A 13473-nucleotide genomic window follows, 5' to 3' on the forward strand; every position below is an offset into this window, starting at 1 on the left:
ATTTTTTTTAATTGTGTCACCATTTCCTGAGACCCGTAATGTTTTCATTTTTCTCTCAATAGGAGCTGTGTGAGGACACATTTTTTGTGAGATGAGACAATGTTTGTATGGATACCATTTGGGATAAATATGGCATTTTGATCGCTTGTTATATTTTTTGTGGTATTGCAGTGACCAAAAAAAGCTTAATTTGCCCGTTTTTTACATTTTTCTGTTTATGGTGTTACCGATTGGGTTAATTATTGTTATTTTTTGATAGATCTGATGTCTCTGAATGCGGTTTACCACATATGTGCATTTTTTTTTAATTACCTTTATTTTTAATGGGGGGAAAAAGGAACTTGATTTGAACTTTTATGGGTTTTGTTTTATATTACTCATATTTATTAACACATTTTTTTACTTCAGACTGTATTTATTTGTCCCCATAGGGAACTTGAACATTTGATTGTCTGATCACTTGTACTATACAAGTAATACCACAGTATTGCTGCATATCGTAAAAATCACAGTCTGCTTTGAATCCCGGCCACAGGCAGGGTTTCAAGACAGCATAGCGGTCTTCAATGGAACACAGGCTGTTAGGGCGGCTTTGCACGTTGCAACATCGCACGTGCGATGTCGGTGGGGTCAAATCGAAAGTGACGCACATCCGGCGTCACTTCCGACATCGTTGTGTGTAAATTCTAGATGATACGATAAACGAGCGCAAAAGCGTCGTTATCGTATCATCGTTGCAAGCTCCGACTTTTCCATAATTTTGCTGCAGCGATGGTACGATGCTGTTCCTCGTTCCTGTGGCAGCACACATCGCTGTGTGTTACGCCGCAGGAGCGAGGAACCTCACCTTACCTGCCGCCGGCGGCTCTACGGAAGGAAGGAGGTGGGCGGGATGTTTACATCCTGCTCATCTCCGCCCCTCCGCCGCTATTGGCCGTGTGACGTCCCTATGACGCCGCACGACCCGCCCCCTTAGGAAGGAGGCGGGTCGCCGGCCAGAGTGATGGTCGCAGGGCAGGTGAGTGCATGTGAAGCTGGCGTAGCGATAATGTTCGCTACGCCAGCTATCACAAGATGTCGTACCTGCGACGGGGGTGGGGACTATCGCGTGCGACATCGCAGCATCGGCTTGCGATGTCGCAACGTGCAAAGCCCGCCTAAGGCTATGTGCCCACGGGAGAACGTACCTGCGGACTTTTCTGCAGGTTTTTCCGCAGGTTCACGCAGCAACTCCCCGGAATACGCAGCTATCCATTGCTGCGTTATTTCTTCGGAATTGTTGTGGTAAACCTACGGAAACAGTGCGGACTTCGTGCGGAATTCCTGCGGAATTCCCGCCCTTTATCTCCATAGTGGAAAGGCAGGAATTCCGCAGATAGTTCCGCATGAATAATTGACATGCAGTTACATGCGGCTGCGGGAAATCCACAGCATTTTCCACAGCCGCAAATACAGCAGCACTGATACAGCACTCCCCAAATCCCATATGATAACATGGGGAATGTCTGTACTTGCGTAAACCCGCGGATTTATCTTGAAAATCTAGAAAATCCGCGGGTTTTACAAGACAATAGCCACAGTTAGTTTCTCCCGTGGGCACATAGCCTTATAGCAACCCATCGGTGATGCGGGATCATGTCACGGCATACTGATTGGTGCAAAGAATAACGCATCTCCATGTCGGCGCACAGTTAATGCTGCTCTCAGAGATTGACAGCGGGATTTAAAAGGTTAATAGCGCCACACAGAGTTGTTACAGGCATGTTTTGGCTGTAACACACAGCCATTACCTGCCATTTATGCAGTGGGCTCATCTCATGAGCCTGCTTTATACACCCACCCCCGATTTGCAATTGTTGTTTAAGTTTATTTCATAAATCAATAGTACACATGAAATTTAACAGCTCTGTAATATATCTTATTAGAGAAACCTGCTTCTTTCTCCTCCAGGATTGATCTTTCAGCTTTCAATTCTTGAATAAAATCTGTATGCAGTGAAGACAGACTTTCCCGTTAATGAGCTAGAAGATGGCATTTGGTGCTTTTCAAATTTCGGAGGAAGGAGAAAAAAGAAAACAGAGAATCTGCTCCTGGTTCTCCTCAAACGACAGTTCTCCATGGAACTTTATAAACACCAACAGACATCTCCTATCTAAGTAATGGTAAAATCTGTATTTACTGACAACAGATTTTACCCCTGATTCAGAAATTTTTGGAATGATCAGTCCCAATGGAGAATGAAGCATTAATTTCTAATATATTACAGCGTTTCATATTTTGACGTCTAGTTCTGATTTATGAAGGAGAATTAAAACGATGGTTACTCTAACAACTTAACGCTATTCTGTGATGGGTTGCTATGGGCACAAAGGCAATTGTTTTTATTTAATAAGCCTTCTTCAGCAATGAAAACACCAATGAATAATGCAACAACTGCACGAAGACTAATAATATTGATCTGATGACTTTATTAATGTTGATATTGCATTCTTGTACTGCCGTTTACCATGTGTTAGCAACACCCACAATTTTAATAATCACATATAATTAACATATCATTACATATGTCAGTGAGAGCACCTCAGAGCTAAGGTATCATGGATATAACACTTAGTTGGGATCTCACTTACAATACTCCTGATGTAATTTAGTATTACCATACAATATTACGTAGTCTATTGTAATTTTAAAATATATATAATTCAAAAACAATTTAATAGGCAACACGTCTATTATTATTATCTCTCACTTTGGTCCATATTTAAGAAATACATGTAACAAATACAATAATTATCATCAGCATTTAGCAATTAATCAATGATTTCATATCTCATTTCAATGTAACATGAGGGTTTGCCACTTAATAAACTAAGCCTTTTTTACCACACGCTACAGAGATAGTAACTCATTGGCGATGAAGTGTATATAAATATCATACATGAAGTTATGGCTCCATGATATCAAATCATTATATCAACTACATTTTACCACATTGTGGATGATAAATGGAAACATTTTCTGGAAATGGAGTGTGAGTTTCACTGACAGAATAAATGACTTGCATTAATTTATTTTGTATGGCCAGGCAAAATTATTGCATGTTATAAAATAGCGCAGTAAATGTGGACATTTAAGTGAATTCTGTTATTACAAGCTTTAGCTTGGACCCCACTGGGCCTGAAGCTAATTTCTCATATTTTTCAAGAGAAATTATATACATACAAGCACATTTGATACAAAAGGGTATCATTTATTTCATTTATACAGTATACCAATATGTAAAAGAACATTCCAGGCAAAGCTCATATATCATCTAATTTCTAATGGATGGTCGGGGGATGGGGAGGTTCATGATCGAGGATTTGATGACACCAAAAAGATCAGTGTCTGGTCATTCTCAGCTTACGGTTTATGTATCTGTTCTTACCATCAGTGTACAGTCCGTGCGTCCATTCTTACCATCAGTGTACAGTCCGTGTGTCCATTCTTACCATCAGTGTACAGTCCGTGTGTCCATTCTTACCATCAGTGTACAGTCTGTGTGTCCGTTCTTACCATCAATATACGGTCCGTGTGTCTGTTCCTACCATCAGTGTGTCCGTGTGTCTGTTCTTACCATCAGAATATGGGCAATGTGTCCATGCTAACCATCAGTGTACAATACATGTGTCCGTTCTCTCCATCAATACCCAATCTGTGTGTCCATTCTTACCATCAGTATACGGTCCGTGTGTCTGTTCCTACCACCAGCATATGGGCCATGTGTCCATGCTAACCATCAGTGCACAAAACGTGTGTCCGTTCTCTCCATTAATGCCCAATCTGTGTGTCCGTTCTTACCATCAGCATATGGTATGTGTGTCCGTCCTTACCATCAGTGTACCGTCTGTGTGTTCATTGGAATGGATGAAAATACCTCAACTTTAATTAAAAGACTCTTGGCCGGCTACAAGAAGTATTTACAAGCTGTGATACTTGCCAAAGGGGACGCTACTACGTACTAACCATGCAGAGTGCCCAAGCTTTTGCATCAATCCATTTTCCTTTTTGTTCATTTTAAAACGTAAAAGATGAAAATATTTTTTTGTGTGTAAAATACAAAGGAAATGTGTCATTATTAACTTTATGCCTGTCACACTAGATACGGGGAAGTACCAAGCAAACGGCAAAAGGGAAGGGAAACCATGTGTCTAGGGAAAGGGAACATGGTGACCCCTGACCAAACCAAGTGCTGGTCCCTGGGGTCCCTCACCATCCTAAATAGTTTCCACACCTATGCGCTGAGACGGATACCTGACCCTAGGTATCCCTAGTACTGGGTCCTAAATGAGAAACAGATGAGATAAACATTTCGTCAACCCCACTAAACACTATAGACGACACAAGGAGGACACACAGGGGGGAAATGCATGAACTACTTATCAAATGACAATGGTAAAAGCTCAACAACCTTTTCAGTAACAATACCACAGAGGAGTACAAGCCACCTGCTTGCAACCAAGGCTTTAATGAAATTAAAAATATCACAAGAACCAGTCCATGGAAGGAATGAATAGGTATTTAAACACCAACAGAATGCTGATGATCAGCAGCTGAGTGGAAGGCGAGCTCCTGGTGGGTCTAAAAGGGGGAGAGATTCGCAGGAAAGCTACCTAATCCAACAAATACTGACAGCAGGAGCAATGGAAAGTCAGGGAGCATTCTGTGCGGTCAGATGCTGTGACCTTCTATGGCCAGAAACCACATGACTTTCTGTCATCCGTGACAATGCATTTTAGAGATCATTTCATCATTAGTTTGCTTAACTGTTCACAACAGCAGTAATTTTGGCCAGGAGTGCCCAAACTTTTGCATGCCTCTGTATGTTTATCATGGACCCATAGACTTGTATTGGCCCTTGTCATCAGTGCTGCAAGGAAAAAACAGACATGTCTCCATATGATTTTGCATGGATACATGGTCTATGAAAAAGCACAGATATGTGACTAGCACCATAGCTTATGATGGGTACATGTGGTATCTGGAAAAAACAGGTTACATACAGGGTATGTGCCACAAGGATGTCTGAATGAGGCCTAATACAGTGTTTCGGCTTTGCCTGGAGCGTTCCTTCCTGACATATTTTATCAGCTGTGCACATAAAAAGTAATTTTTATCTAGATCATTTTATAATGAATGCTTAGATATCTACATGTCTCGTTATGATACTTTGAAACCTTTTGCAATGATCATGAACAGTATCCTGCATCACAGACCGTAGAACAGATGATGCAGCTAACAGCTTTGCTCAGACCCGATATTGCAATGCCGCACTGCACTCTGGGAGTTTCTATTCCATTACTGTATAGTAGATGGTGTAATAACTAGAGAGCCCAGCGTGCAAATCAACAAACCAGGCTCCAAACTGTCAAAAGACAGCTGGGAGATCAGCAATCAATTACCGAGAATTTTTCCAACATTTGTCAATTTAGAATCCAATCCAATCACAGTATCAAAGGAAACAGCATTGAAAATAGCATATTGGTACTATAAAATGTTTAAAAATTGAGAATCCAGATCCATTAGTATACACATGTAACATATAAAAACAATCTAATTAGAAGGTTGGTCTGGCCATTAATATTCTGATTTTTTAATGCACTACAATGTAAATTCTTCACTAATGAAGAGTAAGGGTACTTTCACACTTGCGTTGTTTTCCTTCAGTTGCAATCCGCCGTTTTGGAAAACAGCAGAATCCGTCAACGGATTCCGCTGTTTCCCATAGACTTGTATGGACGACGGATTGTGCCAAAAGGACCTGCGTTGCTTCCGCTGGCCGACACTGCGTTGCTTCCGCCCAGCGGGAGGAACGCAGCATGTAACTTTAATTGCTTGCGTTAAAATGACGCCGAGCGGCGGATTCCGTTACATCCGTCAATAGTTATAATGGATCCCTATGGTGGCGGATTCCGTTGCATAGTGCTTTACAACGGAATCCGCCGCTGGATTCCACTAATTTCTACTGAGCATGCCCAGAATGAAAAAAATGAAAAAAACGGAGCCGACACATTCCGTTATACGAACGCCTAACGGACGCCAAACGGATGCAATGAGTCCGTTATTTCACAGGAATCAGCTAACGGATTCCTGTGAAATAACGGACCCGTTGCATCCGTTGAAAGCACAAAAATAACAGATGCGTCAAAACGATGCAGGAACGGACCCAGCGGATTCAACCCAACGCAAGTGTGAAACTAGCCTAAAACGGTCACCAATACATCCTTCATTATCCAATAGCCAAACACACAACTACCAAATATAGCCGATTTATCAAAAAGTGTCCGATACCCAAAGTAACCAATCACGTAATTTCTCCAATTGCTCTGGAAATAGAAAAAGGACACTCTGTATTTAGTTCCTACAAGGCCACATATGCTTAGCCAGTCGGCTCTTCTACGGTACCAGCTTAAAATCACATATCAAATGACAGAGAACATATTACACAAAATAGTCATGGACTGGCAAAATAATCTACATCATTCTTTTACAACGGAATTAAAAATAGCTGACTTACCTTATTTTGTACTTGTGTTTGTCCCACCAGGATGAGAATGTTAGATGAGATGATGGACAGACAGAAGTTGATCAGAATGATTGACCTCTCAGATTTGATGTATCTGTTCAAATAAGAGTGAAAACGACCACCTTAGTAGTCCATTTTTGGCATTAATATACGAGCAGAAAAATGTAATAGGAATCTGTCACCAGAGTTTTGCTTCCCCATCTGAGACCAGCATGATGTAGGGGTAGACCCTGATTCCAGTGATGTATCACTTACTTTACTGGGTGCTGCAGTTTTGATTAACTGATTGGCAGCTTTCTCTGCATGCTGTGCATAGGCAGAAATCTACCATCAGTGGTGGGGGCATAGTTGGACTACCTGTCAGCAGGCCAAGTAGTCCTCTAGTGATAACTTCCTGCTGATATAAGTGATTTTATACAAACTAAATTAAGCAAGTAAGTGATACATGGCTGGAATCAGATTCTCTGTGCCTTTATTTTACAGTGGTGGAGACTCGGCAAAGTACAGTTTGCTTTTTTTAAAACCAAACTGTAGATATGGGACAGGGGTTTTCTGAAAATATCAATCAAATTCTTTCTTTCCGATAGTTCAGCATAAAGCACCATCCTATTAATGACTAATCTATTAAGCACTGTGCATACTTGTATTTGTCATGTTGTTCCTGTGCTATATACATTTACACTTAAGTGTTTCCAGTTGGGGAAGGGGTGTTCTTACACAGAGTGATGCTACCCAATCAGTGCCGATAGAGCCAGCCTGTGTACAGGCACATATCTGTTTGGTAACACCCAGTTGTCAATTTATTAAGAAATGTCTAGGAGAAATAACAGAGGAATGGCACAATGCACAGATTTAAAGGTGCTCCAGACTAGGAGGAATGTAAGCATTACTAAAACAGACACGTCTGATCACATCCTTTTTATGTCTAATAATCCACCAGCAATGTTACACCATGCAAATCAGATTCCTGCGTGCGGTGCACAGTATCCTGCCTTACATACTGGGCCTCTGCACACCAGTTGCACGTGTTACAGATGTAGCAGTTGGTAACAATGCCATCAAGGCACTTTATGCAGCATCATGGAGCGTCTTCACAGATGGCGTAGTGCCACCGCTCATTCATTCAAACACTAAACAAATGTTTGTACTGCTCCGAGCGTTCATTGGAATTTTGCTACACTGGTTAGGGTTCTTCACAAGTGCACTGGCCGATAATCAAGAGAGTGCATTCCTGATAACGCTGTTTCTTCATTATCGTCCTGTATGGATGGGTCACCAATCACCTAATGGCTCAAAACACTCAATCGCTGGGTGAAATGAATTTTAAGCTTGCTTTGTAAACAGGACATGTACTGCTGATATTATGTTCTTTGGGCACACAACAATCATAATAATGATCAATCTGTGCACATAAAAGGACAATCAGCTAGTAACCAACTGCTCATCGGCACTCAGCACTCATTTAAAGGGGTGGTCTACTACCCAGTATAGTGGCCACACATCGATGTAAAGCTCATAAAGAAGGCTATTTCTAAATACAGTCAATTCTGACTGTGAGCGGAGCTACTATAATCCGCTCATCCCCATGAAGTGACACCCCGGGATTCATGACCTCTGGGATCCGGTGATGTCCAGTCAACCTCCAGTTGACCTGACTTCATCAAGGCCGGCCCCAATCTCCCTGAGTGACTGGGCTGTGGGTGGCGTTTTATTACACTGCCCAGCGTCACAGCCCAACATCTTGTGCGTGCTCATCTTAACTGCAAGCAGGAGGGATGCTGGGCTGTGACGAGTGGTGAAACATCACCCACAGCCCAGTCATTCAGGGAGACTGGGGCCGCCTTGGTGATGTCAGGTCAACTGGAAGTTGAAATGACATTACCAGATCCCAGAGGTCACGGAGCCTTGGAGTCACTTCAAGGGGATGAGCGGACCGTAATAACGCTGCTCACAGGCAGAATTGGCTGAACAAGGTATTTAGAAAAAGCCTTCTCTATCAGTTTCACAGAGATGTGGCCACTATTGCAGAGTAGTGAACCACCTTTTTAATGACTCCCGTCAGCCAGGGTACAAGCAGCATATTGTTCAGACTATACTTCCATGGATGCTATCTATTAGATCAAGCTCATAAAACTAGAAGTGGATATTGGGACAGAATAGAAGCAAATTCGTGATGAGCGAGCACTACCATGGTCAGGTACTCGGTACTCGTAACCATAAGTTAGATGCTCGGATGGGCGTGACTTGAGTACCCGAGTATGATGGAAGTCAATGGGGAACTCAAGGATTGACTTCTATTATACTTGGTACTCGTAACCACCAGTTGGATGCTCGGATGGGCACGACTTGAGTACCCGAGTATGATGGAAGTCAATGGGGAACTCAAGTATTGACTTCTATTATACTTGGTACTCGTAACCACGAGTTAGATGCTCGGATGGGCATGACTTGAGTACCCGAGTATGATGGAACTCAATGGGGAACTCAAGGATTGACTTCTATTATACTTGGTACTCGTAACGACCAGTTGGATGCTCGGATGAGGAACTCAAGGTTTTTTCTGAAAGATTTCCAGGAAAAATACTCTAGTTCCCCATTGACTTCCATTATACTCGGTACTCAAGTCGTGCCTGTCCAACTGCTCGTTATGTGTACTTGAGCATGGCAGTGCTTCCTCATCACCAACACTAATGAGATTTTCTATAGTAACTTAATATTAGTAGAAGAGAAGAATAAACAGTGCTCAAAGATGAATTGACACTGTAAAGAAATATCCTTTATGAGCCCATTTTAGCAAGACAGTCATTATCGTTTGCGCACTTTTTGAATTAGCGCTTTGATATCCTAAAGAAATATTGGCAGACAATCTATAACAGAGAAATGCTAATCTGATTTTTTTAAACATCCATTATTAGCGGAAAACACATATCAATGTGAACACTTCCACAGCCGTAAAATAATACATGAGGTCCTAACTGTCAGCTCATATGAAGCCTCATCCCCAAAATCTGGCACCGCTTGCTTTACAGATAATGGTGAATAAACATAAGTCAGCTCAGAGCACGCATTTGATTCTAGCCCAAATAATAACACTACCTGGTTCACAGGATAATTGGATGTCATTTGGTTCTTCATTAGAAAGAAAATCTGCATCCCAATAAAAAAATGGAAATGAAACCAATCTAAATGCCAACGTATAAATTATTCTCATTAATTTCCATGCCAATATCTCCCAAATTTGTTTTCATCTTTAACCTCCAAACAACAAACCAAAGTTGCAAAACTAAATAAAATCCTAAAGAAATATTCATTTTTCACTTTTTTTCTATGATAAACTGGATATTCATTTTTTCAAAAGGTTATTCTATATACTTGGCTCCAGCGCTAATGATACATGCAAATTCTGATACATTGCCATAGAAACATGCATTTATTTATGTGCACCATTTTAATATTATGCAGTGTCATATTTTACATTTTTAGTAATGGTCTTCTCTATTCTCAGCTAAACGTTCATGGATGTGAAAGAGACTAGGTAGATAGAGAAACAAACAGTCTGTACCATTTTTAACTTAGAGGACCATGAACACAACCCTTACCTATGCGCTCACTTGGCCATATGGACTTCGCACATCTTCCATTAAAGGAAATCTGTCACCAGGTTTTGCTCCCCCATCTGAGAGCAGCATAATGTAGAGACAGAGCCCCTGATTCCAGCGATGTGTCACTTACTGAGCTGTTTGATGTCATTTTGATAAAATCAATGTTTTCTCTGCTGTAGACCTAGCAGTTATACAGAGCTCATGAATATGCTGGACTATCTGGCAGCAGGACAAAAAGTCCTCTAATGATAATCTACTGCTGATTAAACAGTGATTTTATCAAAACTACACTAAGCAGCCCAGTATGTGACACATCGCTGGAATCAGGATCTCAGCCCCTACATTATGCTGCTCTCAGATTAGGTAGAAAAAACCTGGTGACAGATTCCCTTTAACTGAACAGGTTGTCACCAACAAGAAGAAGTGTTACTTCTAGATGTAATTGCGCTTGTATACACAACCAATTTATTTATCTCACTTTTGGCTATTTATTTGAATGATAAGCATGTAATACTACATGTTTGCAATAGCAGCTGCTGCAAAGGGATGATAATATTGGGCTTCTAAAAGTTGGACTCTCAACCATTGGATAAAAAAGGTCTCTTATGATGAGACCACAACTCCAATCTTCTAAATCACTATTGGGATTGCAATTTCCCCATTTAATTTATTTCTTTATTTTTATGTTGCATTAGAAAGCATTACAATGCAGGAGCAATGTAATGTCAAAGGTAAACTCCTAACAGTGCATCATGTAAATGTCAAGTATACTCCTAATTGTGCATCATGTATCCTTTTTAAACTATGGGACCCAAACTGGATGCCATATTCCAGATGTGCCCTTACAAGTGATTTATAGAGGAATAATACGGTAATATTGACGAAAAGGGAAGCTACATAATGAAAAAAGGAGATGTCCAAGTAGTGAACAACCCCTTTAAGAGAATTTTATTTGTATCTTTTCTGACATTTCCACTTATTCACCTATAATTTTAACATATAAGGATATGTGGTTTTGTAACAGAAAATTTTGCATTAGATCGAAAAGCGAGCATACCTTAAAGGTATTCACTATTCTGCAATAGTGGCTACATCCCTGTAAAACTAATAGGGGAGGCTTTTTTCAAATCCCTTGTTCAGCCAATTCTGCCTCTGAGCGGCGCTATCGCGGTCCACTCATCCCCATGAAGTGACCCCCCCTCCAGGCTCTGTGACCTCTGAGATCCAGTAATGTCATGGGAACTTCCAGTTGACCTGACATCACCGCGGCGGGCCCCAGTCTCTCTGAGTGACTGGGCTGTGTGCAGCGTTTCACCGCTCATCACAGCCCAGCATCACAGCGCAGCATCTTGCGCGTGCTCTTTCCTTCACTGCAGAGCGCTGCAAGCAGGAGTAATACTGGGCTGTGACACTGAACTATGATGAGCGCTAAAAAGCAGTAAAACTCTGCCCACAACCCAGTCATTCAGGGAGACTAAGGCGAGCTTTGCACGTTGCGACATCGAAAGCCGATGCTGCGATGTTGCATGCGATAGTCCCCGCCCCCGTCGCAGCAGCGATATCTTGTGATTGCTGGTGTAGCGAACATTATCGCTACGCCAGCTTCACATGCACTCACCTGTCCTGCGACGTCACTCTGGCCGGCGTCCCGCCTCCTTCCTAAGGGGGCGGGTCGTACAACGTCAGAGCGACGTCACACGGCAGGCGGCCAATCAAAGCGGAGGGACGGAGATGAGCAGGATGTAAACATCCCGCCCACCTTCTTCCTTCCATATAGCCGCCAGCGGCAGGTAAGGTGATGTTCCTCTCTCCTGCGGCTTCACACACAGCGATGTGTGCTGCCGCAGGAACAAGGAACAACATCGTACCTGTCGCGGCACTGGCATTATGGAAATGTCGGAGAATACACCGATGATACGATAACGACGCTTTTGCGCTCGTTAATCGTATCATCTAGGATTTACACACTACAATGTCGAAAGTGACGCCGGATATGCGTCACTTTCGATTTGACCCCACCGACATCGCACGTGCGATGTTGCAACGGTGCAAAGCCGCCCTTAGGCTGGGCTCGGTGATGTCAGGTCAACTGGAGGTTGACGTGACATCACTGGATCCCAGAGATCACAGAGCCCGGGGGGGCCCGCTTCAGACACAGGGATCAGTGGACCGCAACAGCACCACTCAGATGCAGAATTGGCTGAACAAGGTCATTAGAAAAAACCTTCCCTATCAGTTTTACAGCGATGTGGCCATTATTGCAGAGTAGTGAACCACCTATTGAAAGTAGTTTTACCAAGATTGAAAGTCATCCTTTATCTATAAGATAGGAGATAACTTACTGATCACTAAAGGTGGTGTCACAGACAGCGACGGCGACGACGTCGATGCTAAGTCACCATTTTCTGTGACGTAGCAGCGACGTCCCGTCGCTGTGTGTGACATCCAGCGACGACCTGGCCCCTGCTGTGAGGTCACCGGTCATTGCTGAATGTCCTGCTTCATTTTTTGGACGTTGCTCTCCCGCTGTGAAGCGCACATCGCTGTGTGTGACAGCGAGAGAGCAACGAACTGAAGCGAGCAGGGAGCCGGCTTCTGGCAGCCTGCGGTAAGCTGTAACCAAGGTAGACATCGGGTAACCATGCGAAGTGCTTCGCTGGTTACCTGATATTTATCTTAGTTACTAGCGTCCGTCGCTCTCAGGCTGCCAGTGCCGGCTCCCTGCTCCCTGCACGCGTAGCCAGAGTACACATCTGGTAAATAAGCAAAGGTTTGCTTATTAACCCGATGTGTACTCTGGCTAGGAGTGCAGGGACCCAGCGCTAAGTGGTGTGCGCTGGTAACCAAGGTAAATATCGGGTAACCAGCGAAGGGCTTTGCTTGGTTACCCGATATGTACCCTAGTTACCAAGCGCAGCATCGCTTTCACGCGACGCTGCTGGCTGGGGGCTGGTCACTGGTCGCTGGTGAGATCTGCCTGTTTGACAGCTCCCCAGCTGACCATGTGATAAGGTCAGGTCGTCGTCGTGATTGCTGCTGCGTCGCTACGTGTGACCCTAGCTTAAGGCTCTGAGCACTGAGATCTCACCAATAAAAAGAACAGAGCTTTGCAGAAACCCATCTGATAGGAACAGAGTCAGATTTACACATTTCTACACCATAGGTCACTCACGGCTACTAACTACACCATCTTAAAATGTCTTCTGTCACAGTCACAGTTAGAAGCTAAAGCAACAGAGGAACTAGAAGCAGAGCCAGCGCTGCAATCACATCTCAAGAACAAGATAGCGCAGAGATGAGCAATGT

The 13473-nt window shown here is 42.9% G+C and overlaps 1 protein-coding gene across 7 annotated transcripts in view; it reads right to left on the bottom strand.

Annotated features, from left to right (window-relative positions):
* The window catches only part of ADGRB3 (adhesion G protein-coupled receptor B3), a 1441017-nt gene that overhangs the window by 260092 nt on the left and 1167452 nt on the right, over positions 1-13473 (bottom strand). For all 7 annotated transcript variants that reach the window (XM_075340252.1, XM_075340251.1, XM_075340250.1 and 4 more), the window contains one exon: positions 6557-6659. In XM_075340252.1, coding sequence (XP_075196367.1) covers positions 6557-6659 — 103 coding nt within the window. The remainder of the gene's footprint in view (positions 1-6556; positions 6660-13473) is intronic.

The sequence above is a fragment of the Anomaloglossus baeobatrachus genome, chromosome 3, assembly GCF_048569485.1.
Source record: "Anomaloglossus baeobatrachus isolate aAnoBae1 chromosome 3, aAnoBae1.hap1, whole genome shotgun sequence".
Classification (NCBI taxonomy): Eukaryota; Metazoa; Chordata; class Amphibia; order Anura; family Aromobatidae; genus Anomaloglossus; species Anomaloglossus baeobatrachus.